Here is a 27611-nt window from a genome sequence, read left to right as displayed (position 1 = left end):
AACTGGAGGCCTGTTGCATGAAGAGATTCGTGCAATAGGCCTTCCTTTCCCCTGGCTGCTGGCACCGGTTTTCCTCCGGCACCCAGCACCCAGGCCTTCGCTCTGGCCGGGCTCCAGCTGGAGCCGGCCCCCGGGGCCATGAGGCTTTCGCTGCTCCGCGGGCCCCGGGGCCGTGAGGCTTTCGCTGCTATGCCAGCCCCCGGGCTGTCAGGCTTCGCTCCACTGCTTGGAGCCTACGTATGCAAATTAACTGCCATCTTTGTTAGGTTAATTTGCACACTCTCCTGATGGGCTGGTTAGCATAGCGAAGGTACGGTCAATTTACATGTTTGTCTATTATTAGGTAAGATAAGCTCAAAAATTCTCTCTAGGTCCTGGCCAGGTAGCTCAGTTGGTTAGATTACTGTCCTGCTACCCAAGGTTGCAGATTCGATCCCTGGTCAGAGCACATACAAGAATCAACCAATGAATGCATAAATAAGTGGAACAACAAATTGATGTTTCTCTCTCTCTCTCTTTCTCCCCCCCCCCAAAAAAATCAATTAAAAAAAATCTCTCTAAAATTATCTATCTGGTTTGGCTCAGTGGATAGAGTGTCGGCCTATGGACAAATGGTCCTGGGTTTGATTCTGGTCAATGCACATACCTCGGTTGCAGGCTTGATCCCGTTGGGGCACATGTGGGAGGCAACCAATCGATGTGTCTCTCTCACATTGATGTTTCTCTCTCTGTGTCTCTTGCATGTTCTCTAATAAAAATAAAAATGAAATTATAAAAAAATAACAAAATTATCTGTACCTTAGTAGTAGATACTGAATATGGCCAGCCCATACCCCTGAGTCTGTCCCCACCCTAATGCTCCCAGTTGCAACCACCTGCAACTCTTTGCTTGAGGGCTTTCTCTGCCTGCTGAAACCAGGTAGGCTTGTGATGGGACAGTCAGAGATGCTATGGAGTTAATGCTCCCTCCTGTCCTCCTGGATCAGCCCTCAGCCAGTGCCTGTGGAGTGGCTGGACAAATACCCCAGATCCCCACTCAGGTGGGATAACTGCCTCCAGGGTTCCCCAGCTGGACTGGGCCCCCATTGCTTGTGGCAGCCTCCTGCCCTTTCTAGTCTCACTTCCCTGTGATGCTTCCTGGGATCACCTCCCAAACAAGCCATTTGCATTCATATTTTTGTCTCAGACTCTGCTTCTTGGGGAACCCAACTTAAAGTAGCCTTTGGTTGTCACATTTTTGGCTGGAATGCTCTCTGGGCCACTTGAGCATCTCCTAGGTGCTGGTGTGTTTCCAGAGGCAGGTGCTAGAAGGAAAGAGCAGATTAGGAACGTGTCCAGTCTTGTTGAACCCTAACTGCACTGCAGTCCCATTCTGTGTAGTCTTAGCACAGGCACGATACCTCAGTTTCTCCTGTTCACATTGGGGTTGGTAATACTGATGCTGAGGGTGTTCATTAGAATTAAATGAAAGAGTTTCGGTAAGTCCCTGGCACATACCCGATATTTAACCTTCTGTTAGGCCCTAATGTTGTGGCCCCACCCCATAACAAAGAACCAGAATTTCCGGAGGATGAGGCCCAGAAATCAGGATTTTAAAAAGATTCCCAGGTGATTCTAATGTGCAGCCAAGGTTGAGAACCACTGCATTAGGGTGATTTCCCTTCTACTTAATTTAATTTGCCATGTAGTAGGGTTTTGTTTAAACTAGTTTTCTTAGGTGTAGTTAATGCTTTTGAAATTTAGGTGTTTATATACATGGAATCCTTAATGCTTTAAACGTATTCAAGCTCCTCTGTCCCTCACATGGGAATTTTAAGGAGGTGAGCTCCCCTTCTGTCCTCAGGTTCTGTGTTAGTTTTCTAAAGTCCAAGAGCCATCTCGGAGGAGCGGGAGGAGCTGGTCCCCATCTGGGTGGCAGGCAGGGTACTGTGGGGTCCTGCTGCTCTGGGAGTGACTCAGATTATTCCACTGATTGTTTACTGTGGCCCCAGCTTGAGGCACTCCTTCCTTCTTTTTTAAAAATATATTTTTATTGATTTCAGAGAGGAAGGGAGAGGGAGAGAGAGATAGAAACATCAATGATGAGTGAGAATCATTGATCAGCTGTCTCCCACATGTTCCCACTGGGGAATCAAGCCTGCAACCCAGGCATGTGCCCTGACCGGGAATTGAACTCGTGACCTCCTGGTGCATAGGTCAACGCACAACCACTGAGTCACACCAGCCAGGCTTGTTTCTTCTTGAGGCACTGTTGATTTTCTAATTATGCCTTGCATTCCAGCTGTACTAACTGTTCTCCAATGACTTTCCAGTGGTTGGAAGTGTGCCAGATGTGACCTTCGGGAAAACCTCTGGTTGAACCTCACCGATGGCTCCGTCCTGTGTGGGAAGTGGTTCTTTGACAGCTCTGGGGGTAACGGGCATGCCCTGGAGCATTACAGAGACATGGGCTACCCTCTCGCAGTGAAACTGGGAACCATCACTCCTGACGGGGCAGGTGAGTGTGCTTGTTCGACTCTGGGAACCGGCAGTGGCTCCCTCCTAGATTTGAGCAATGTCTTAATCCAATAGTTGGAGAGTGTAGGCTCTAGATTCCGACAGCTCAGGTTTGAATCCTGATTCTGCCTCTTATTCGCTGTGATGTCTTGGGGGAGTTTTCAAATCCTTCTAAGTGTCAGGTTCCTCATCTTGAAGATAACCATGGTACCTCCCTCACAGGATTGTTAAGGTGCATCAGCTTTTAGCTCAGTGCACGCAGTAAGGTGTTAATAAAAGCTAGCTGCTTTGGTTATTATCTTTCTGTGTCTCTTGGCTTAGAGGGGAGAAGCAGGAATCAGGTACTTGTGAAGCGAAAGTGCACAATCAAACCCAACATTAGAATAGTTGGGGAAGCCCTAGAATTCATTCTTTTAGGAACAAGTAGGTTCATTATGGAGAAGATGGGTTTGAAAGGATGGATACTGGGTGTTCAGAGTCCCTGCCGCTCTCTGGCAGCAGTGGTTCACGTGCAGTGAGGAGTTGAATTACTCCCTATTTATACCGTCAGCTTCAGAATTGTTTTTTTCTTTATGGTCTCACACAGTGTCCTTTAAAGCAATACTTTTGGCCATGTTTATACAGTCAATTCCCTCTACCACTTGTGAGGAAAAAGGAAATTACATCATGGTCAGTAATGAGCAACTTAAATGTTGAGCAGTGGCCATAAGACCCATCCGTCATCTAAGCACCATTGGAAATAGTTATTAAGCACAGGTCTGGGTCAACATCTAGGGCCATTTTCTCCATCTGTCCAGGCTTGAGATTACATTTCTTCTTTATGTTAAGGTTAAGATGAGTTTTTTAGGAACAATATAAAGATATGTGTCTTTTCTCTGCTCTCTTTCAGAATTAGCCTGCCTCTGAGTAACTGGCTAGGATGGGCTCACTACATGTGCTCTGGTCAACCTTTTCATTGAACTGTTTTCATTTATCACTTGTTTTATCACTGAGGCTGGCAGTTAGGTCATGTCAAGATTCTTTGGATTTAGCCGAAACCGGTTTGGCTCAGTGGATAGAGCGTCGGCCTGCGGACTGAAAGGTCCCAGGTTCGATTCCGGTCAAGGGCATGTACCTGGGTTGCGGGCACATCCCCAGTGGGGAGTGTGCAGGAGGCAGCTGATCGATGTTTCTCTCTCATCGATGTTTCTAACTCTCTATCTCTCTCCCTTCCTCTCTGTAAAAAATCAATAAAATATATTAAAAAAAAAAGATTCTTTGGATTTGCATTTTGGATCATTTTCTCAAGTTAGAGGACTTATTTTAACTCATTAGAGAAAAGTAGCTGTAAGAGGCCTACGTGCTTGTGGGGAAGCATGGGACTTGGTTGGAAAGTCTGTAAGGAGGATTCTCCGAAAGGTTGGGGGCCTCTAGGGGAACTTTGCCAAAGGTGGCAGCCCCTGCCTTGACTTTTCCAAACAAGTCTGAGCCCCCGGGTGTTTTGCTGGAATCTCTATGTTTAGTCTTTAGACTCAACCTTGTAGAAGCATCTGCGTTCTCAAGGATGCTTACCCTGCTGATTGTATCTAGAGATTAATTTTAGTTCAAGCTGTTGCTACAATAAAAGCCTAAGGAGGCAGGTGAACGGGGCTGCTTGGTACCTATAGCCAGGCAGTCCCTTAGCCTCTCTTTCACAGAAATGTGTGTCAGACTAATCCATTCATCCATCACTCAGGGTCTGCTGGTCAGCTCTGGCAGGTGCTGATGCCAAACACCACCCCCCCCCCCCCCCATTCCCCATTCCCCCAAGCAAACAGAACCCTACACAAGCCAGGTCAAATGCTTAGGCTTCCAGGATCTGAAGAGAAAGTTTAGGATATGTGCTGGACTAGGGCTCCAGCCAAGTGTTTGATGCTCATTGCTGTGTTGAATGACTGCTGTATAAGGCAACCATCAGTATCTTTTTATGGGACCACAGAGAGAAGGGTTTGTAATGTAGGCATCCTATTGGATGAAATTATAAAGAGATAATAAATCAGATGTTTCTACTTTCTGTGCTGTCTTATGTAGTGCTTTGATACAGCCTGTCCAAGACTACAAATGTTGGTGTACATGTCTTAGTTATACACTTTTAGTTGTTTGAAGGTTGGGCTATTTCTTACTTATCTTTGGGTCCCATACAAAATCTTATACACAGTAGGCACACATACTTTTGTTAAATGAACCAAATGGCATATAAGTATTTAAATAATTAGATTTTATTTGGCCTGGTTAGCATGGCTTAGTGGTTGAGCATCAACCTATGAACTAGGACAGTGATGGCAAACCTATGACACGCGTGTCACAGGTGACACGCAAACTCATTTTTTTGGTTGATTTTTCTTTGTTAAATGGCATTTAAATATATAAAATAAATATCAAAAATATAAGTCTTTGTTTTACTATGGTTGCAAATATCAAAAAATTTCTATATGTGACACGGCACCAGAGTTAAATTAGGGTTTTTCAAAATGCTGACACGCCGAGCTCAAAAGGTTCGCCATCACTGAAGTAGGAGGTCACAGTTCGATTCCTGGTCAGGGCACATGCCTGAGTTGTGGTAGCTGATTAATGATTTTCTCTCATCATTGATGTTCCTATCTTTCTTTCCCTCTCCCTTCCTCTCTAAAATCAGTAAAAATATATTAAAAATAATAAAAATAGATTTTATTTAAATGTGTGCCAAAAATAAAGGCAAAGGTTAATTCTATTTTCTTTGCATCTTTAATTTTTCAAAACCTTTTTTTCTAGAGGGAAGCTTATTTTTAAACTGCAATTTAGAGTGCATCTGAAATTTTTTCCCTTTTCCTTTGAGGAAGGGAAGTTTATATTTGCCCCTTGATTATGCAAGAAGCAGATGTTCAGTGAAACATATTTAGAAAACAGAGAAAAGTGTAGGGAAGTAAATAAAATCACTAGTAATACACTTGCCAGACAAATCACTTCTAACAATTAGGGTATTTTCTTTAAGTCTTTTTTCCCCTTTTCTAAAGCCTTGATTAGTTTTTATATAAATCGCCCCCTGCCCAACCCCTATTTTTACAAAACTTGAATTACACGGTATAAAGCTTCATACCTTGTTTTTCTCTTTTAACTTTATGTTTTTCATGTCATGAGATGCTCATCAATATCCCAGGATAGTTCCATAAATCATTTCACTATTCCCCTGTGAGTTATATTTTTTGTGCTATTCTGATGAACATCCTTGTGCATATACAAATCTTTGGGTGTTTGTCTAATTATTTTTTTTTTAATGATAAATTCTGACGAACAAAGGACTGAAACTTAATTTTTCAGTTGCTGAGTTTCTTTTTTACACAGTTGTAGTAATTTATGTTTCCTCCCCCAGTGTATGAGAATACCCATTTTACCAAATCTTAGACAACTTGGGGTATTCAAAAATTTTCAAAACCTTTGCTAATCTGTTATCTTGTTTTAATTTGCTTTACTAGTGAGGCTGAACATTTTTTATAGTACTCTTGGCCATTCATAGTAATTTTTGTGAATTTCTTAGGCTGATTTTCTAATAGGTTTATGTGTAGGCGTTTTTTTATTGGTTTAAAAAAACTTTAGCTATTAAGAATATTGACTTGCCCTGACCGGTTTGGCTCAGTGGATAGAGTGTCGGCCTGTGGACTCAAGGGTCCCAGGTTCAATTCCGGACAAGGGCATGTACCTTGGTTGCGGGCACATCCCCAGTTAGGGGGTGTGCAGGAGGCAGCTGATCGATGTTTCTCTCTCATCGATGTTTCTAACTCTCTATCCCTCTCCCTTCCTCTCTGTAAAAAATCAATAAAATATATTTAAAAAAAAGAATATTGAGTTTTTTTCCCCCCTTTTTCACAGGGCTGAGCCATAGCTGGGTAGCTCGGTTGGTTAGAGCATTTTCCAAATACACCAAGGTTGTGGGTGTGATCTTCAGTTAGGGCATATACAAGAATCAACAAATGAATGCATAAATAAGTGGAACAACAAAAAATTGATGTTTCTCTTCAGTCAATCAATAACAACTAAAATATGAATAAAAAGAATATTAACCCATTATCTGACATAGTTAAAATTTAAAAAAATTATATTTTTATTGACTTCAAAGAGGAAGGGAAAGGGAGAGATAGAAACATCAACGATGATAGAGAATCATTGATAGGCTGCCTCCTGCAAGCCTCCTACTGGGGATGGAGCCTGCAAGCTGGGCATGTGCCCTGACCAGGAATCGAACCATGACCTTCTGGTACATTGCTTGATGCTCAATCACTAAGCCACACCAGCTGAGCTAGTTAATTTTTTTTTTTTAGAGGAAGAACTTTTAAAGTTACCTTTATTATATAATTGACAATATTTGAATAAATTACTCTCATTTCAATCATAGATGAACACAACACTGACAATAGCAGTGTGAATCATACACCCTGTGGTGAGGGTTCTCAAATTCATTTAGCTGAAATAATGTTCACTTTTTGAAAAAAAGATCAGGATTTAATTCCTGCTTATCTTGTGCAGACTTGGTTTTAGCACAAATGACTATTTTCAGTCTAATTATCATTTCATACAAGTGTATGTGATGCATCAATTCTGTTTTAGTTTCTTTTAAATCTGTGTTTAATAGATTGCTAACTATAACACTGTTTATTTAAAAGCCAAATAAGTTAATGGAAACATGCATAAAGTTTCCTTAAATATCATATGGTGAACCTGTGTACCCTGAGGCCCTGGTGGGCATGGTGCCCTTGGGGACAGGGTGGCCACCTTCTGGTGAAGGTACCACTGCTGAGGGTCCCATATTCCACACTTGCTAAGCTAGTTGAGGCTGATTCAATTCACAAGAGACAAAGTCTCAAATTCAGACCTTATTTTTTAGTTTATAACTGGTCTAACTGCTTGCTTGACCAGTACATTCCTTCCCTGTGGGAAGCTGAATTATATTTAGAATACTGTTTAGTAAACATGGAATCCTAGCAGGCTGTGGACTCAACCATTTAATAGTAGTGTGATCTGCTCATGCTGATTTCCTTCTCCCCTCTAAGGATATACCTATTCAGTGACAAACTCCTACTCATCTTGAGGTCTCAACTTAGAATGAGCTCTTCCAAGAAGCCCTGATCCCCCAGGCGATGCCGTTGTGGTGGCATGGGTAAAAAAAATGGACCCATGCCAAATTCCACTCTGGGTCCCCATGGGTACCACAACAAACAAACCAGGAAACAAACAGATCACCAAACAAACAAACAAGAAGCTTTCCTTTGCGGGAAGAGACATTGGTTTGGCAAAGCAAGGAAGAGGTGCTTGGTGGGAAGGGAGTGAGAAGGGGTGGAGGAAGGAGAGGGTGTATTTATCTTCCATCATGGAAACTAGTTTACTCAAGAACATGCCTCAGTGCCCTGGGTGGTTGGGAAAGAGTCTTCCAGAGATGCCCAAGGCAGCTGTGAAAATGCCTATCCCCCTGGCCGCTTCACCCGCTCCATAGATTCTCAAGGTGGTCTTCTTTGGTCAACTTAACTCTTGACCTGGACGTAAGCTTCTTTGAGTTCCTGACAGCCGGAGGGTTTGGAATCAAGGATTGATGACTTCATTTTAGCTTGGATCTGGCTTGTGCCCCTCCTTGTACTGCTCCACCACCGTAGCATTTTTCACAAGACCCTGGAACTATGTTGAATGGTGGTCACCTTGGACAGCAGCACCTGAGCACCATGTGTGTGGTATACTGTTATACTTGTGGAGTAAGAAATTACTATAGTGTCTGACCGAATCATGTCGTATCTTTGGAGCAATTAATGACTGGAGATAGGACACATTACTTTCTCTATGTGGCATGAGTCTAGTGGGGTAGTCATTATCCTAATAGCTCTGTGATTTTTGCCTAATCCAAAACTCTGGGCTATTGTCAATGGTGCAGTCCTAGCAATTTTATTATTTTTTAATAGATCTCCGATAATGAGAGGCTTAAAGTCTTAAGTTTTCAAAACAACCCCACTAGTTCATAATAACCCAAGTTAAAGTACCCAGGGAATGTCCTTTTCACCTCCCAGCCAGTATTTGAGTGACATTTTTCTGTCATTTGTCATAGATGAAAAATATTGTTGTATTTGTTTCAAGTTATTAGTTCAAATATTTTGTTGATGCTTTTAGTATTTAAACTTCTTAGAAGTGTTTTCTTAATTGGGTTGGGGTTTTGTCTTTTGTTTTTGCTTTCAAGCACTGAATTATATTTTTAAAAAGGATATAAATGAAAGCTATTACCCACAAATTTAAATGGGCCTCTAGGGAAAGAGGAATAGAAGAAAAAGCTATACAATGTTTAATCAATCCTATACAATAAAAGGCTAATATACAAATTGTCCCTTCGACTGGGAGTTCGACCAGGAGGCGGTGTCAGCCGGCCAATCGCCCAAGGCCCCTCCCCGCAGCCGGCCTAGCCCAATTGGCCCCGATCGAGGTGGGCTATCCTGACCCCATCTGTGCACAAATTCGTGCACCAGGCCTCTAGTTAATAATAGAATCTCCATTTATTTGGTGACAGTGAATCTCCGTGTACCTGGGTTTGGGCCAAAGGGTCACCACAGTTTCCGTGTATTACTTTTTCTTCTTCTGGTGACATTCCAAAGAGCAGGAAACTCCTTGGACAGTCTATCTTTTACTTTTCTACAGAATGATATCTTTATGTCTATTTCCCTTGTAATACATTTTGTTCTTCAAATTCAGGAGTGAGGAAACTGTGGCTTTTGTCTCTCCATTGCTATTGAGGACCAAGTGTGCAGGTCTCCTGAGAGATTTCAGGAAATAGGCTGGTGCAGAGAAAAAGGACGGGGCCAGGAGTCAGAGTACCTGGGTTCTGGGCCCCCTGTGGGGTTTGAGGCAAATGATGTCACCTTTCGGAGCCCCTTTTCCTCATCTGCACAATGGGCCTGAAGCTGTTCCCCTCCCACATCGCCCTGCAGTGTGAGGACCGAGAAGGCAGTGATCGGATAGCATCTGGGATTGTATGAAAATGCAGATTCTCAGTCCGCAGGTCCAGGGTAAGGCCCAGATTCTGTACACATTGAGAAGCCAGGTTCCATCTGAAGCTGGAATATCATCAGGAGAGAAGCCTCCCAGCTCAGCACAGCTCCCCAGGACTCGTACCCCACAGATGGGTTACCAACAGGCCAAGATGCCCATCCCTCAGGCCCTGGGGGGACGGGGAGCCTTGAGCTACCCTGCTGTGCCAAATGCATTGTCATCTTCTGTGTGTGCCCAGGGTGCACGTGAGGTGTGGACCGTGATGTGGGACAGAAGGGAAGGGGGGCAGGTGGCAGGTGGAAGTTGGTGAGCTGATAGGCCTGAGACGATAGAGGTTCCAAGGCAGAATTGTGTTTTGTCCTGGACCTTACACCCCAAGTCAGCCTTTCAGCTGCCACTGAGGGCCTGTGTTCCCCCATAGATTCTCCCTGCTGTGGGCACACAGAGCCACCCTTCTCCTCTCTCACCCTTCTTTCCTCCTGAACTTTGAGTACTGCCACTGTGGTTTTGGTTAGAAAAGTTAAATGTTAGGCATTTATGTTTGTCGAATTTTAAAGTATTTTAACTTCAGACACTGCTCTTTCAGGAAACCTTTTTATATTCCTGAAATGTCACAGGAATTGATATATGGGCACATTTACAAAGAATACCTACTTATTATGTTTGTTGCTCATCATCTGTCTTTTTCCAGTTGAGTGTAACTTACCGAAGGTTTTTGTTTTGTTCATTAATATATCCCAAGCCAGGCGCATAGTAGGAGCTCAGTAAATATATGCTGAATATTGAATGACTTGATTACAGCTTGTTTTCTCTTCTCTAGATGTTTATTCATTTCAAGAAGAGGAACCTGTTACGGATCCTCACTTGGCCAAACACTTAGCGCATTTTGGAATCGATATGCTTCATATGCATGGGGTGAGAACGTCTGCTTTTGTCTCTGTTCCCATCTTGTGGGGAGGGAACTGTCTGTTTTATTTAATATATAATTTCTCTAACTTGAATCTTCATTTTACAGGTTTCAGTGTTTGCATTTACTTCTTGAATGTAATTCATTGGCATTTTCTTTTGGTTGCCAGCTTGGACTTTTTTAATGTTATAATAAAAATGGCAACTTGTCAGGTACCATTTTGTTTAGTTGGAGTTTACATGCAAAATCTCCATGGATGGAGAGTTGCATGAATCACTCTGTTCACTAAAGGGAGACGGTACAGGAGATGACCTTTAAAATTATCTGTGACCAGTATCACTTTAATTAACTTCAGGAAGGGAAGCAGAGCATCTGGGGGAGGGAAAGAATAAGCCAATGTATTATTGTTGATGGAAGAGCTTTACTTCATTTAATATCGTGTTTCCACGCTGCTGTCAGGACTGTGATGTTAGTCCCTGGGAGGAGCTATTGAAATGTGTGTGCTCTGTCTTAGCCCTTTCCTTGCAGCCCAGGCCAGCTCTCTCTCCTCATGTTCTCCCATCTCCTCCTTCTCACTTGTGTCAGGTGTTAATTTGCTTTCTCTGCTCTTCTGTAAACCTTCCTCCTGGGTCGAGGCACTCCCAAGCCCTGAGTTTTCTGTCTCTTTTCCTCTCCAGCTGTTTGCTGGGCTGTGTTTTATCCTCTCCTGAAATTATTCTACTTGCTTCTTTTTTTTTCTGATTCCTATTTGTCTTTCTTCCTCCTCCTATCTCCTTTCTTTTCAGTCACTCTGACTTTTATTTATTTTTTATTGCAGAAAGATAGACCACATAAAATTTACCATTTTAACCATTTTTTGGCATTAAGTATATTTCCATTGTTGTGCAACCATCACCATCTCAGTCTCTTTTAATTAGGTTTTTATTCCTCTGCTTAGTTGGGGGAAAAAGAGGCGGAAACACCATTGCTGTTAGAAATAATTCACGGGGCATCCAACGACGATCACAGCTAAAGTTGTTTTTCTTCAATGACTTTGCCCCAGACAGAGAACGGGCTCCGGGACAATGACATCAAGCCGCGGGTCAGCGAGTGGGAAGTGATCCAGGAGACGGGGACAAAGCTGAAGCCTATGTATGGCCCCGGGTACACGGGGCTCAAGAACCTGGGCAACAGCTGCTACCTCAGCTCCGTCATGCAGGCCATCTTCAGCATCCCCGAGTTCCAGAGAGCGTGAGTGTCCCCTCAGCCGGGCCCATTGCTGCCCTGGCCCCCGCCAGGGCCAGCCCAGGCCCGGTGTGCCGCAAAGCCCGTCTTCATGAGCAGCAGGCCATCTTGCCATGCCATCTGTAGTGTGACTTCTTTTTTTTCTTTAATATATTTTTCTTGATTTCAGAGAGGAAGGGAGAGGGAGAGAGATAGAAACATCAATGATGAGAGAGAATCACTGATTGGTTGCCTCCTGCACACCCCACACTGGGGATTGAGTCCCTGTGCCCTGACCGGGAATCGAACTGTGACCTCCTGGTTCATAGGTCGACGCTCAACCCTGAGCCACGCCGCTGGGCTGTGGTGTGACTTCTTGCACTGAAACTGGGTGGGAACCCTGGCCAAGCATTATGGAGATCAGATGAGATAAAGTGAGCTTTGTAAACTAACCCCCCCCCCCCCCCCCCCCCCCCCCCCGTCCCACAGGAATCTGTCATACTGATAATGGCTTGCATTATTAGACTGTCACCCTCTATGCCAGTGGTTCTCAACTTTCCTAATGCCGCAACCCTTTAATACAGTTCCTCATGTTGTGGTGACCCCCAATTTCATTGTTACAAATTGAACATAATTAAAGCATAGTGATTAATCACAAAAACAATATGTAATTATATATGTTTTTTGATGATCTTAGGCGACCCCTGTGAAAGGGTCATTTGACCTCCAAAGGGGTCTTGACCCACAGGTTGAGAACCACTGCTCTATGCCAAGAAAAAGTTCCTCATGCATCCTCACAGCAAGCCTGCCAGATCCTTTCCTATAGACGCGCTGGGAGAGACTCAGTGATCTGTTTGGCCGTTGCTGCCCTTCTGGTCAGTGGCGTGTCTTAGAGGATTTCAGCTTTTCATTTCTTTGCCACTCAAAGTGTGATTCCCAGACTGGCACTGTTCCTCACACTGCTGGACAGGGCTCTGCGACGAGACAAGAATGGAAATGGGCAGGGAGCAAGCGCTGAGCCATTTTTGTAGCCCTGTGACATGGCCGTTTTGTCAGTGGCAGTTCGTTTTTCTAATAATTTGTTTTTATTGTCTTTTTTTAAATGTATCACCTGCGTGAGTTGGAAAAATAAAAAGGCTGGCTCTTCAGGGAAGGCAGTTTGGGAGGCAGTGATGTAGGGCGCTTCCTACCTGTGCATATCAGGCTGCCCTCATCCTGCCACAGCGAGGGGCAGGGGAGCTGTCTGTGGCCGTTTCCTTCCTTAGGCCGCGCTCAGACAGGGTGAGAGCCGGGGTGAAGGTAGCACTGCTGTCAGGATAAGCTGGTCAGGAGGAGGGTCTGTGGATGCTACAGGGTCCGTGGACGGGCGGGCACAGTTGGAAGGGTGGTTCAGGGCACAGCTTGAGCCAGGCAGCCTGGGTCCATGATGGGCTCCATCATTCCCTCCCCGGGGGACCTAATGGATTTGCACCCCAGTTTCTCATCTCTCAAATGGGGTACTGATACTAATCACTTCCTCATATGGTTGTAGTGAAGACCCAACCAGGTAACATAGGAAACCCTCAGGAAATGATCGTTGTCACCGACATTATCATATTAGTCATTTTGGCACGACCGGAGCGATTCCCAACCTTATTGGTATTTGAGACGGCAGCTGCCATGGCATAAACTGGTGGTTCCTGACTCCGGCCACGTGTTAGAATTGCTTGGGGAACTTGTGAAAGATTCCAAATCCCAGACCTCAGTCTCAGACAGTGAACTCAGAACCTTGTATTTAAAAAAAAATTTTTTTTTATTGATTTCAGAGAGGAAGAGAGAGATGGAAACATGAATGATGAGAGAGAATCATTGATTGATTCTCTGCACTCCTCACACTGGGGATTGAGCCTGCAACTGGGGTACGTGCCCTGACTGGGAATCGAACCGAGACCTCCTGGTTCATAGATCGATGCTCAACCACTGAGCCATGCCGACCGGGCAGAACCTTGCATTTTTAAAGAAACTCTTCGGGATTCTAACTCACACCCAGGGTTGAGATGCACTGACGGGAACACACACAGTTTAGGGAGGTCCATGCATATGGCTGCATGCACTCAGGAAACGCTTTTCTTCGGGTGGATGATTTAATTTTGACTGAATGGTGAGGTCTTCAGCAGGATGACGGCTTATTTTGGTTCAGTTCATGGCTCCGTTCTATGTTTTGACTGTCGCTTCTCATTTCCTAGGTATGTAGGAAATCTTCCCAGAATATTTGACTATTCTCCTTTAGATCCAACACAAGATTTCAACACACAGATGTAAGTGCCTCATTATAGTTTTTAAGAAAAGTCTCCAATAAAGTGTTCGTAGTAGTTCTATTTGCAGAATTAAAAACAGTTCTCTTTGTTTTATGTATTTTTAAAAAATATGTGTTTTATTGATTTCAGAGAGGAAAGGAGAGGGAGAGAGATAGAAACATCAATGATGAGAATCATTGATTGGCTGCCTCCTGCACACCCCCTACTGGGGATCGATCCCACAACCCAGGCATGTGCCCTGACCGGGAACCAAACCATAATCTCCTGGTTCATAAGTCAATGCTCAACCACTGAGCCATGCCGGGTGGGCTCTTTTATATATTTTTAAAAGTGTTCTAAAATGAGCACATGTTACTTTTACAAGAAGAAAGAAATTAATAAAAATGATCTATAAAGTACTGAGGAAAATTTGAAAATGGAATCAGAATCAAGTAGAATCGAATGAATAAGTTATTTGTGAGGAATGGAGATAAAGCAGTTGGCTTGAAAGTAGCTGCACTTACTGAAATTCGCAGATAATTGTAACATCTCAGAAGGGAAACAACAATGACCTTTTGTTTTGTTCCTCCCTCCCGTCCAGGACTAAGTTAGGACATGGCCTTCTCTCAGGCCAGTATTCCAAGCCTCCAGTGAAATCCGAACTCATCGAACAGGTGATGAAGGAGGAGCATAAGGTATGTGTCTGAGTGGCTGCCATGCTGGTATGTAGGGAGGAGGTGCGTTTACCAGCTAGGATGTGGACTTCCTATGACTTGGCAAATGGTGGCGTAAACTTAACACACTGTCAGAACAGCAGTTTCATGTCAGAGTCTAGGGCAACTGTCTGTATGCTCTTAAACAGGACCAGGCAGGGTGGGGTTTCTAGTGGCAGCTGCTTCATGGATTTCATGTGAGTACCATCATTAATGGTCTACAGAAACAATATTCTTTTTTTTATCCTCACTCGAGGATTTTTGCATTGACTTTTAGAGAAAGTAAAAGGGAGGGAGTGGGGAGAGGAGAGAGAGAGAGAGAGAGAGAGAAAGAAATATCGATGTGAGAGAGACACATCAATTGGTTGCCTCTTGCATGTGCCCCAACTGGGGCCGGGTATTGAACCTGCAACCAAGGTACAAGCCCTTGACTGAGAATTGAACCCCCAACCCTTTGGTCTCTGGGCTGACACTCTAACCCTGAGTCAAGCGGGCCAGGGCCAGAAACAATATTCTTCATAAAATACAGCTGAGATGGAAGGAATCCTATATAATAAAGTGAATATGCAAATTGACCATCACTTGCCACAAAGATGGCGGCACCCACAGCGGAGGCCAAGTTCCCGTAATGAGCCTTAACGAGCAATCAGCAGGGACCTGAGGCTGTGCCCCCCCTGTCCCTGTGGGGCTTGACAGGGGACCTCAGGCTGACCCCCCCTTCCCCCCTCGCACCAGGCCGGGGGACCTCAGGCTGCTTCCCTCGCCCTGGGCCGGGGGACCTGAGGCTGTGCCCCCCTCCCAGTGGGGCTTGATGGGGGACCTCAAGGTGTGACCCCCCCACCCTGGTGCCAGGCTGGGGTACCTCAGGCCACACAACCCGCCCTGGCACCGGGCCGGGGGACCTGAGGCCATGCCCCCATCTGGCGGGGCTTGGCAGGGGACCTCAGGTTGCACCTCCCGCCCGGCAGGGCTTGATGGGGAACTTCAAGGTGTGCCCCCACCCCAGTGCTGGGCCGGGGGACCTCAGGCAGCTCCCCTCGCCCAGCGGGGCTTGACGGAGTACCTGAGGCTGTGCCACCCTCCCAGTGGGGCTTGATGGGGGATCTCAGGCCATGCTCCCCGCCCCAACGCTGGGCCAGGGGACCTGAGGCTATGTCCCCCGCCCGGCGGGGCTTGACAAGGTTGGGACTGGCCGGGTCTGAATCTAGCCCAATGGGGGTCTGGGTCTTGCGTGATTTCAAGGTGCACGTGGGTGGGCAGGGATTTGACTCTGGGTTTCGTGGTGCACCCCAGACTCTGACAGGAGGAAGATTTTCATATACATTTTACTAATTTTCTTTCACCTTTGACACTTCTATTATAGAGAAAGGGCAAATAGCAATATTAAAATATTTCCTCTAATTATTCCCCTTTTAATGTGCACAAATTTCATGCACCAGGCCACTGGTAAACTTTATAAGATAGAAACATTTCCTATTGGTTTCACAATCTTGGCCCTTATGGTGTCTTTCTTCTACTAAGCCTCAACTTTGTTTGCTAGGGTTTGTGGAGAGGCTGGTTGTTGAAAACAACAACATGCACATTCCTAGGCCCCCCTAGAGCTGAGGATTCTGAATTTCTGGGGAGGACTGGGCAGTCCTCATTTTTAGTAAGTTGCCAAGGGGTTTGTAAGCACACTCAAGTCTGAGAAACTCAGTTGGCCATGTAGTCACTCTTTAAAAAAAAATTTTTTTTTTTATTGACTTCAGAGAGGAAGGGAGAGGGAGAGAGAGAGAGAAACATCAGTGATGAGAGAGAATCATTGACTGGCTTCCTCCTGCATGCCCCCAACGGGGGAATGAGCCCACAACCTGGGCATGTGCCCTTGAGTCTGCAGGCCAACGCTCTATCCACTGAGCCAAACCAGCCAGGGCAACTATGTGGTCACTCTTAATTGATAGAGTAATTGAAAGATTTCCATGTACCTATAGGATGAGCCACTGATGCCTCTCTGGGCTCTGTTACACACGCCAGAGAGCGCCATTCGCACCCTGGTCTGTTACTGCCCTTGGAGTCCCGCAGTGCGCAATGTACGCGGCTGTATCTGCGGCCTTGGCTCCGCGGTGCAGATGTCCTGGATGGAATGCATGCCCCACTTCCCAGCACCTGCTCTGCCCTCAGAGTGCCCTGTTTTGACTGAGTGGGCAGGTCCTTCCAATTCTGCTTCTCAAGTGTTTGACCTCTGTGCTCTCATCTTACATCTGTCATCTTAGCTAATGCCTGCAGACTGAAGTAAGAATGGAAAGTGAAGCAACTCTTTTTTTTTTTGTAATGAAGCCAGTTAGTTGGGGAAATGGAGCCAATGGAAGGGAGATTATGCAGGGGACATAGGAACATACAGAGGCAGTGTTTGGGGGTGGGGAGAAGGAAGTAGGTCATGAGGAGGGTTGAGAGGGGTGTAGACATTCGGAATGGCTAGGCCAGGAGATCAGAGTGTTGTGGGGCAGGAAGACAAGTTCTCCACTTGCACTGTCATCCGGCCTTGCAAGATAATGAGTCCCTTCTCCACCTAAGATGGGAAGACCCGCATCTGGAATGCAGCTGAGGAGATGGTTCGGGTGTGGGGCCGGGGTAGCAGGTATCCATGCTGCCACCTCTCAGCCCTTGTGAAACTTTGAAGAGGTGATGGTGAAAAACTTGGTTCAGAATTTTGTTTTGATCACATTTATCCTGGGTTTCACCCAGGCAGTCTCCTGGGCCACTCTTGGGGCAGGGTCCACCCTCCCTGGTGGAGGAGGAGACTTGATTGGGACTTGGGAGCCTGGCTTCCTCTGCTGGCCTGCGAGGGGCCGAGGGACCATGGCACGTCACGGGAGCTTCCAGGCTCAGCCATCAAGTGCAGAATTGAATAAAGTTTGTTTTTTGTTTTGTTTTTTGTTAATCCTTACTCGAGGATATTTTTTTCATTGATTTTTTTGTTTTATTTTATTTTTTATTTTTAAATATATTTTTATTGATTTCAGAGAGGAGGAGAGAGGGAGAGTGAGAGTCATTGATTGGATACCTCCTGCACACCCCCTGCTGGGGATCGAGCCTACAACCTGGGCATGTGCCCTGACTGGAATCGAACTGTGACCTTATGGTTCATAGGTTGATGCTCAACCATGAGCCCCACCGGCTGGGCTTCATTGATTTTTAGAGAGAGTGGAAGGGATAGAGGGATGGGGAGAGAGAGAAACATAGATGTGAGAGAGACACATCCGATTGGTTTCCTCCCACACACGCCTGGACTGGGGCCGGGGATTGAACCTGCAACCCAGGTATATGCCCTTGACCAGGAATTGAATCTGAGACCCTTCAGTGGGCGGGCCAACGCTCTATCCACTGAGCCACACCAGCCAGGGCTAACATTTGTTTTTGTTAATATCACAGAGTCCTTTTGCATTAGGAAAAAAAGTAGTTCTTATGTGAGTAAGGCACGTTATTGACTCAGTCGATGAACAATGACTGGTTGGGGCCCTTGCCCAATCCCTGCCATTGGATTTGGTGACTATTGTGCAGTGGGTCTGTGATCTCCAGGGATCCGAGGATGGCGGGTGGGAACCCCTGCTCTGTCCAGCTCAAGGGGTGGAACCTGGCAGCTTTGGGGCCATTTACATCCTGCAGATGTGTTTTGCTGGCCCTCACATATGTATCTGAACTTCCAGCTTTTCTCGCACACTCAGGACCCCTGGCAATTCCAGTTCTGAAGGAGTAGCCGCCCTCCTTTCACGCAATCCCCAGCTGCTCCAGGCCTTCTGTGACCATCTCCTGGAGGATGGGCTGGGTGTGTGGGTGTATAAATGGTTTGCAAAAGCCTTTCCCTGCTTGGAGGTGCCATGATCAATAGGGCCCCTTTAACATTCCAAATGAGCTTGAATCGACCACCAGATGATTTTCATTGAGGTCCTGAAGGTGTTACTTTCAAGCTCAAACAGGCAGTGGAGGGATTTACTTTCTGGGGCATCGGGATTTTCACTGCACTTGTTTTCAGGGAAATCAAATTGTGAGAATCTTTCTTCTCTCAGGCAGCAGGAGCCCTTTGGTCTTATCCCAGGCCCCTGTGTTTGTGACTTGTAGATGACCCTGAAATGCCACAAGAGAGGAAAGAAGAGGTGCTGAAGGGGGGAAGAGGAGAGATTACGAGGAATGTGTGCTGGAGGGGAGACAGTGGGAAGGGGTCAGAGCCATGTGGCGGAAATGCCTTTTCACAGGGCCACCACCACCACCACTGCTACGAATACTAACGTTGTGGGTGCTAACGAAAGGCCAGGCTCTTCCTGTACATGCGCTGAGGCTCAGAAACCTTTCTTAAAGTTACCAAGCCAGTGAGTGGGAGGGCTGGGCTTTCCACCCGGCTGTCCGGCCCCTGAGTCTGTGCGTGTGACCACTGCACTAGCCTGCGTGCCTAACAGCTGTTCCAGTCCTTGTTTCAGCCACTCATGCCTCTGTGTGTAGCTGGTGGTGGGTAGATGACAAAGGGGATGCTTAATGTTCGCAGAATCACCCGGTAGCCCAGTCACTTGGATTTCCCACCTCTGCTTTACATCTTGGGGTTATTTCTAGAATCTATACTTTCTGGTATTAAGCTGGTCTGCTGCAGGCCACGGTGAAATCCAGCTTTTATATGTGCATGCTTAGTACACTTTTTCATCTGTACAAAGTGTTTGTTTTGGGCACTGCCATTTTTACTTACATTTTTGAGTTAATTTTAAAAATTAACTTGTGTCTGTTAGATAACACCTCCTATCAAAAGATACCTTTTCTTCTTCAAAAAGGTTTTTGTGCATTCTAAGACAGTGCTTTCACACATTTCAGTGCTGAATACTCTTAATTTGTTTCTCCTTCGGAAGATAACATGTTTTAGACAATTCTGTGTTCTGAACAAACTGCGCTTCTTAAGGGGCAGTTCATTTGATGTCCCATCTAAATAATCCTTGAAACATAGTTGCTGGCCTCAGTTTTTGATAAACATGAGATAACCAGTGTTCTACTTGGAGGTGACGTAATTTTAGCCACAAACTCAGACCTTTGTTTTTTACTAACCTCCATTTTCCTGGGTTGGGCAAATGTAACATTTTTAACTCACCATCTGAAATATGAAACATAGCTAGGGGAATGCCCTCTGTTCCTTTAGCCTAGGACAGTGGTCGGCAAACTGCGGCTCGGCAAACCACGGCTCGTGAGCCACATGCGGCTCTTTGGCCCCTTGAGTGTGGCTCTTCCATAAAATACCGGCTCTTCCGCAAAATACCGACTTCTGCTCATGGGCCATGAAGTTTCAATTGCACTGTACGTGCGCTCCCGCACATGGTATTTTGTGGAAGAGCCACACTCAAGGGGCTAAAGAGCTGCATGTGGCTCACGAGCCGCGGTTTGCTGGCCACGGGCCTAGGAGATTTGGGAGTTGGATCTGGGTTGGGAACTACTGGTCCAGGGTTTAAGTGTAAAAGTTTGAGTCCACAGATGGCACGCACATGTGTAATGGGGACAGGCTGAGATGGGCCTATTTTTGTTTCATTCCTGTGGTCTTACAACGTAGATATCTGAACAGGCGTTGCTTTGAAGTGATACAAAGCCTCAGTTGTGCTGCCTGCGTGTTGAGTAGAGCATTAGGCTTGGGGATATGAGTGGACAGCATCCAGCTGCCTTCGTGTGCAGTGTTCATCAGAAAGTCCTGCGTAAGCATTGGGAAAACATTCTGAACACCATAGTCCTCGCTGTAATTTTAGCTCAACTGTTTCCCAGTTGCTGATGGAGAAAGTAAGTACAGTACCCTATCAGTACAACAGGTGCCTTAGGTGGTTGCTATGTTGGAGGGCACCTGGGGCTCCCTCTCACACAGTTGGTTGTCAGGACTAACCTTTCCTTTAGGTGTCCGAGCCCGGCTCGCAGTGAGGGTGTGTGCAGGTCTGACTCCTGGTCAGTTCTGGTCTCTCCCTCTCATCTTGTGCAGTGATAGGTCCACGGGGGACACTCGGGTGATGTCACCAACCCACTGCCAACCAGAAAACCTTTTTTCTTTTAACTTAGGTATTTGGTCCTTATTTTGGCTTTTAGTTTCTCGTAAGAAAGAAACCTCCTTGTCCAGAGCCTGACCTTGAAAAAGAGTTTATTTGAATTTGCAAAAATACACAGAAGTAGAGAGTGAAGATAATACATCACCGTTCTGCCAGTCTGGTTTCATCAACCCCCCCTAAACTTAGCTCTTTCCTCCCCCTTTTCCTCTCCTTTCCTCCAAGTATTTTAACACAAAATCCAAGCATCCTCCCTTTCACCTGTAAATATTCAATATGCATCTATAACTAGAATACTTTCTTTTTTTTTTAAAAAACATACATATCAGGTTAAAATTTTAACGTGTTAGAAGCACATCTAGATTTTCCCCTGCAATATCAAAGACATCTCTTTCAAGTCCCCCCTTCTCTTCCTGCATGCTATTGATTTGTTGAAGGAGCTGGATCGCTTGCCAGGGTTCCTCTAAGGAATGCTTCCTTGAGCTATTGTTTAGCTTGTGTTTCTTATAAGCTGGAAGTTCAACTAGATTCAGGCTCAACTTTTTTACTGACTTTCTAATATACAAGCTCTGAAGTGAACACAGTAATAGTGGAGGCTGGGAACCTGTGAGATCTCCCTTCTGAAATCAGAGATATCACAGGTGTGGGGTGTGGTGCAGCGGGACAGGGCTGGCGAATCATCAAGGCAGTCAGTGTGGGGTAGCTGAGTGTGAGCTAAAATGCTCAAACCCAGCGGTGAGAGCCAGGAGCTGGTCTGCAGTGTGACATGGAGAGGGAGAGGTACAATTTCTCTGGCCAGGAAGCTTTTTCAAATAGCTCCTCAGTGATTCTCAGTCCTCAAGCTATCCACTTGCCCAATGAACAGAGGATTAAGAAAGGTCAGTCGAGGGAAAAGAAATGAAATGGGCACAGAGAGAGAAGAGTCGTGGGAGGGGAATGAATGAGGCTGGACCTCAGTTCATGCTGAGTGTCCGGGGTTTCCCGGACTTCTCACCAGGGTCTCTGTTGAAAGGTCTCCTCCCAGCTGTATGACCCTCTGGTGGTACCGAGCAGCAGGCAGCCTTTCAGAATTCACCGACTTGTTGAACTTTCTAAAGCAGCTGCTTTCGGGGGGACTGGCGGCCACATGAGGCATGAAGCACAGCCTGTGAGAGCTGACACCGTCAGGAGCAGGCCGTGAGTGCATGCTCATGTGAGCACCCAAATAGGAACACACACTGTAAAAGCTTCATTCACAGTGGAGCCTCCACACGGCTGGGCGTGGGGGTAATGGCTGGATGGCCTGGGATGTTGGCCCCAGCGGTGCGTGGGCTTGAAGAGGGATTACCCAGAGTCAGATACATACTGTGCTGTTGTTTCCACTGGTAAGAGATGAGAACTAGTCACTTGTATGCAGGAAGTGGTATTAGGACGAGAGAGAGAGAGAGAGAGAGAGACAGAGAGAGAGGCAGAGAGAGACACACGGAGAGACTGACTTCTCTAGCTCTGATCCTGGGCCAGTTACTTAACACCTCTTTGCCTCAGTTTCCTTACCTGTCAAGTGGAAAAAATAATACTAATATTAATCACCTTATGAAGTTGGGTGAATGAAGCAAGATACACATACAAAGTGCTCAGCACTATGCCTGGACCTGGTAACTATTCATCCAAGTACCTAAAACAGTGTCTGACATTTCATAGCACTCAGTAAATTTCTATTGAATGAATGAATGCTAGCCATTATGCATAAAGATAAGGATTATTTCTGCTTGCTTGTGTTGGCTGATACTATGGAGATCTATATCAGCCTAGTGAGTGAGGAAAGTTACAACTGTCATGTAGTTTTTAGGAGGTGCATATACAGGTAGTAAAACTAATTATCAGGTATAAATTGGTCTTCACATATCACTGGAGGCACATCAAAGCCATCTGTGTGATCTGGTCATTTAAGTACAAGTTCCAGGTCCTCAGAATTCTCTGATTTCTGTTGTTCAAGGTCCCTACAGTTTTCTTTCCCATTCATTATAGATCTGTGTGTTGTCTGTCAGCCCTTGGAACGCAGAATCCCCATTAGTGCTCTGCAGGAAGTAGTGCTCAGTAAATACTGGACGACTAGAGCAGGTACAGTTTTGCAAGACAGGAAACCCACTTGAGTTTTATTAGAAACATTGCTTAGAACATGCATGTTGGAGATATTTTATATGCAGAGCCCACTCATTGGCCGATGGCTATGGGAGTTCTTCCATCACCTGTTGCATCTGACTGTGTGATTGCGTACACCCGTTATGGTTTCCACACCCCAAGCATTGACTGGGGGTCCATGAGATCTCAAAGAAGTGTGGACACGACCTCTGCCTGTCAGATTGGAGTCAGATGGGCCAGAGCAGGCTGAAAGTGGAAGGAAATGGGGGGGCTTTGTTCCCTGTGCCCCGTGATGGCCCACATGGCAAGTTCTCTGGACTTCAGAGGACGAGAACATCGCCTGGAAGCTGAGCATGTGGTAGTTTTGAGAAGTGGATAGACAACAGCCACACATTTGCAGAAAGCTCATGCATTACTTCTTTTTTTTTTTTATTAAATATTTATTGTTCAGATTATTACAGTTGTTCCTCTTTTTTCCCCCCATAGCTCCCCTCCACCCGGTTCCCACCCCACCCTTTGCCCTTACCCCCCGCCCCACTGTCCTCATCCATTTTTGTACGATTTTTGTCCAGTCTCTTCCCGCAACCCCCTCACCCCTTTCCCCCCCGAAAATTGTCAGTCCACTCCCTTTCTATGCCCCTTATTCTATTATATTCACCAGTTTATTCTGTTCATCAGATTTTTTATTCACTTGAATTTTAGATTCACTTGTTGATAGATGTGTATTTGTTGTTCATAAATTGTATCTTTACCTTTTTCTTCTTCTTCCTCTTCTTAAAGAATACCTTTCAGCTTCTCATATAATACTGGTTTGGTGGTGATGAACTCCTTTAGCTTTTTCTTATCTGTGAAGCCCTTTATCTGGCCTTCAATTCTGAATGATAGCTTTGCTGGGTAAAGTAATCTTGGTTGTAGGTTCTTGCTATTCGTCACTTTGAATATTATGTATTTTTATTGATTTCAGAGAAGAAGGGAGAGGGAGAGAAAGATAGAAACATCAATGATGAGAGAGAATCATTGATTGGCTGCCTCCTGCACACCCCCTGCTGGGGATCCAGCCTGCTACCCAGGCATGTGCCCTTGACCAGAATCGAACCCGGGACCCTTTAGTCCACAGGCTGACGCTCTATTCACTGAGCAAAACCAGCTAGGGCTCATGCATTACTTCTTTATTCTTTAGTTTGATGGGCAAGATGAAGTTTGTGCCCCTGAGACCTACTATGTGCTACAGCTACCACTCCATGTTTGCTACAGAGAGCCTGGACCTGCACCAGAACTGGGAGTTCATCCTGGTTCTGCCCTTTGTTAGCTGGTTAATAGTCTGGTTGTAAGACCACCTGCATGGAAAGGCCTCCCTGGCACGTCTCTGCCAGTCTCAGTTTCCCTAGCTATAAAATGGGATAACAGTTGTACCTCCTTCGTAGGGTTATTGTACTGAATGAGGTTACATGTCGCCCCATTATTAGATGGGCTGAACTTGGAGGGGACTCAGGAAATGGCGTTTTCATGAGCCCACCTCCATCCTCAAGGCGAAGTGGACTTTCCCCACTTTGCCTCTTCAGAGCAGCTCAGGCAGATCGCCTGGATTTCCTGACATCACCAGCATTACACAGTCCAGTTCGCATCAAAATCAGTTTAAAGCTTCTCCCCCCACCATGTTCAGGAGTCTCAGAAACCAGCGTGCAGCAGGGTCAACATTGGCACCCTCTGGCATTTTAAAAAATTGTTTAAGGTTTTACATATGTCTCCTTTTCCCCCGATTGTTGTGCCCCCCCCCCCCCCCCCCCCCGCCAGCCTCCCATCACTTCCACCCTCTAGGACAAGCCCCCACTGCCCCAGTGTCCGTGTCCATTGGTTATGCTAATATGCATGCATATAAGTCCTTTGGTTGATCTCTTACCACCCCCCCAGCCCCCTTCTCTCCGAGCTTGGGCAATCTGATCAGTGTTTCTTAGTCTCCAGATCTATTTTTGTTCATCAGTTTATGTTGTTTGTTATATCCTACATATGAGCGAGCTCATGTATGTGACCCTCTGGCATTTTTGTCCTTGCTCCGCCTCTGTGCTTCTTGCCTCCTGCTCTGGCCCCTCAGAGCCAGGATCAAGGGCTGGGGAGATGAGCAGAAAGGCAGGGCCTCTCGCTGAGCTGTGCTCTTGGCTCCCTCTGGCTCCCTGTGACTCCTGTCAGGGCCGCCCTTTGTGTGGGGCACATTAGTCGTTAAAGCTTTAGAGATGCCTCCAACTGTCCCCTCAGGGGCCTCCATGAGGACCTTTCCTGATGCCCTGTCCAGCTGACCCTGTAACCCCCACCGCCTCCTGCCCCGGGGCTCCTTGGCCAGCTGGCTTCCCATCATCCTACTCAGTGTCCTTTCTGGAGGAGCCTGGCTGCCTTCTGTGCTGTCCTTTCTGCCCCTGGGGAAGTTCACACATCCTTGTCCTGCCAAGTTGTCCCAGCCCCTCCCTCTCCCACTCTGCCATCCTGGCAGCTGCAGCCAGGTCCGTCTGCTTCCCCAGGTGAGGGGCACGCTCCTGGAAACAGCCCCGGGCAGCCCTGCAGGGGGTGCAGTGCCATTTCCTTTCCTGGCAGGCACCCCAGTCTCTACCAGGGGTTCTCTCATATCCCCTCATGGGGAGCGAAGAAGATGCCGCAGCGCTTTCCTCCCTAACGCATCCCTAGCCTGCTCTGCAGTGGCCTGGAACGACAGTTTGGCCACCAGTCCTGTGAGGATGGGCCCAGTGCCTCCTCTTTTACTAGTAGAAAGTGGGTTATTCATCATGGCTTCAGTTTGCACTCAGCAGGAAGGGTCCCGTCCTGTTCTCATATCAGGTCCGGAGTGCAGGGCCTGGTAGGTACCAAACATCCCGTGCACGGGGCCTGCTCATTGAGCTTCTGTGGGCTTCCGTTTTCTCACCTGCAAATGCGGGTTTATGCTCATCCCCACTCTGCCAGCCCTTAGTGCGGTTACTGTGTATACAAGGCTTGTGAGGTGCTTTTATTTATGTATTGTAGCCTCAGCAGAATGGGATCTCTCCACGCATGTTTAAGGCCTTTGTAAGCAAGAGTCATCCGGAATTCTCCTCCAACAGACAGCAGGATGCCCAGGAGTTCTTCCTGCACCTGGTGAACCTGGTAGAGGTGAGTAAGCCACCTTCAGAAATGCTCAGCAGGGCGGTAAGACGTGTGCCCGCTCCCCTCCCTAAATCTCTCACTGCCCAGGCTCCACCAGCCACTGGATGGAGAGCTCCTCCTGTCCCGTTTCCTAGGTGCTGGTGGATCTCCTGTTCTCCTTTGAGTTTGTACGTGTTGTAGGAGTGTTTGTCAGTTATTTCACTCACCATTCTTCCTCCTTCCTTGGTGACGAAGCTTCTTGAGAATCCTGTGTGGTAATTGCTGTCCTCCTGCCACCACTCAGAGATGGCCAAACTTTGCTCACAGCAGAGTTGAGTCACGTTAAATGCTGCGATTTTCAAAAGCAGCTAAGAATTCATGATTAAAGGATCTCCCCCACCCATTAAAAATAACTCCCCCCCATTACAAATATGTTCTTTATGGAAAATACAGAAAGGCACAAAGGCGAAAATCAAAATAAAAAATCACCCGTAATACCAGCCCTACCAAGAGCCCAGTGTTAACGTTTGAGTGTCTGACCCACAGGCATTTTCCAGGTGCATTTAGAATCGTGCTGTTGCTAAGCAACGGTTTCCACTTAACCTGCTGTGAACGCTTTGCCATCTCATTCGTATTTGAATTTAGCGTGATTTCTTTTTTATTTGTATGTAATTTACACGAATGCGTGTTATAATGATATAGATGGCCTTGGTTTTCCCAGGGCGGTCCTTTAGCGTTGCCCCTTTCTCTTTAGTTTGGCTCCCTCAGGCCCTTTCTTCTAAATCCATCCAGATCAGTCCCTCTCCCGTGAATTTTAATTGCTGCTTAATATTAATTCACAGGAGGAGTCATACTTTATTAAGCCAGCCCCCCACTTGGGGACTTCTGATAAACACCAGTGTTTTGCTGTTAAGGCGCTCTGGTGAAGTGGCACGTCCCAGAGGGACTGTGTCCTAACCTCGTTTGATGTTTACATCAGAGCTATATTTGATTTTATGCTAATTTTTATTTGTGGCTTAATATTCACAAATCCACTAACCTGATGTAATCTAACCTTCAGAGAAACCGAATTGGCTCAGAAAATCCAAGTGATGCTTTCCGGTTTTTGGTGGAAGAACGCATTCAGTGCTGTCAGACCCGAAAAGTCCGCTACACGGAGAGGGTGGATTACCTGATGCAGTTACCTGTGGCCATGGAGGCAGCAACCAACAAAGGTAATGACTCCAGGAGGAGGAAATTAGCAGTGGGCTTCTTCCGGTGCGAGAAGCCTGGAAGCAGAGGTCATACGAATTAGTCGCCTTGTAGTTCTGCTGGGCAGAGGCCCGGCCCAGTTGGTCTGGTTTGCATGTCTCTTTCCATCTTTTCCTGAGTCGCCATGTAATTGCCTTTCAGAGAATCAAATGTGTCACAGATTTTTGTGGAGGGCTATGGATGGGACTTATTTCAGTGCCTATAAATTTGACCAACTGTTTGGCTTGGAGTCAGCTTCATTCTGGGGAAGGTATTTGTAAGTATACATGTGGAAAAGTCTTTAACGGTTTGATCACTCATGAGCTGTGCTATGAAGTCTGAGGGAAATGATCAGAACTGCATTTTTTAAAAAAAATCTTTATTGTTTAAAGTATTACACATGCCCTCTTCTTTCCCCCCATTTACCCCCTCCAGCCTGCCTCCGTCCCCCGCCCCAGGCCTTCACCACCCTGTTGTTTGTGTCCATGGGTTATGCACATATGCATAC

At 46.2% G+C, this 27611-nt stretch overlaps 1 protein-coding gene across 1 annotated transcript in view; it reads left to right on the top strand.

Annotated features, from left to right (window-relative positions):
• USP13 (ubiquitin specific peptidase 13) overlaps positions 1-27611 on the top strand; it is a 116698-nt gene that overhangs the window by 45756 nt on the left and 43331 nt on the right. The window contains exons 6-12 of the mRNA XM_070406758.1: positions 2313-2497; positions 10331-10425; positions 11460-11647; positions 13846-13917; positions 14498-14591; positions 25775-25900; positions 26934-27087. Coding sequence (XP_070262859.1) covers positions 2313-2497; positions 10331-10425; positions 11460-11647; positions 13846-13917; positions 14498-14591; positions 25775-25900; positions 26934-27087 — 914 coding nt within the window. The remainder of the gene's footprint in view (positions 1-2312; positions 2498-10330; positions 10426-11459; positions 11648-13845; positions 13918-14497; positions 14592-25774; positions 25901-26933; positions 27088-27611) is intronic.

This window comes from Myotis yumanensis, unplaced genomic scaffold, assembly GCF_028538775.1.
Source record: "Myotis yumanensis isolate MYYU_CA2020_CCGP unplaced genomic scaffold, mMyoYum1.0.hap1 SCAF_2, whole genome shotgun sequence".
In the NCBI taxonomy this organism is placed as follows: Eukaryota; Metazoa; Chordata; class Mammalia; order Chiroptera; family Vespertilionidae; genus Myotis; species Myotis yumanensis.
This window is presented reverse-complemented; position numbering and strand designations above follow the sequence as displayed.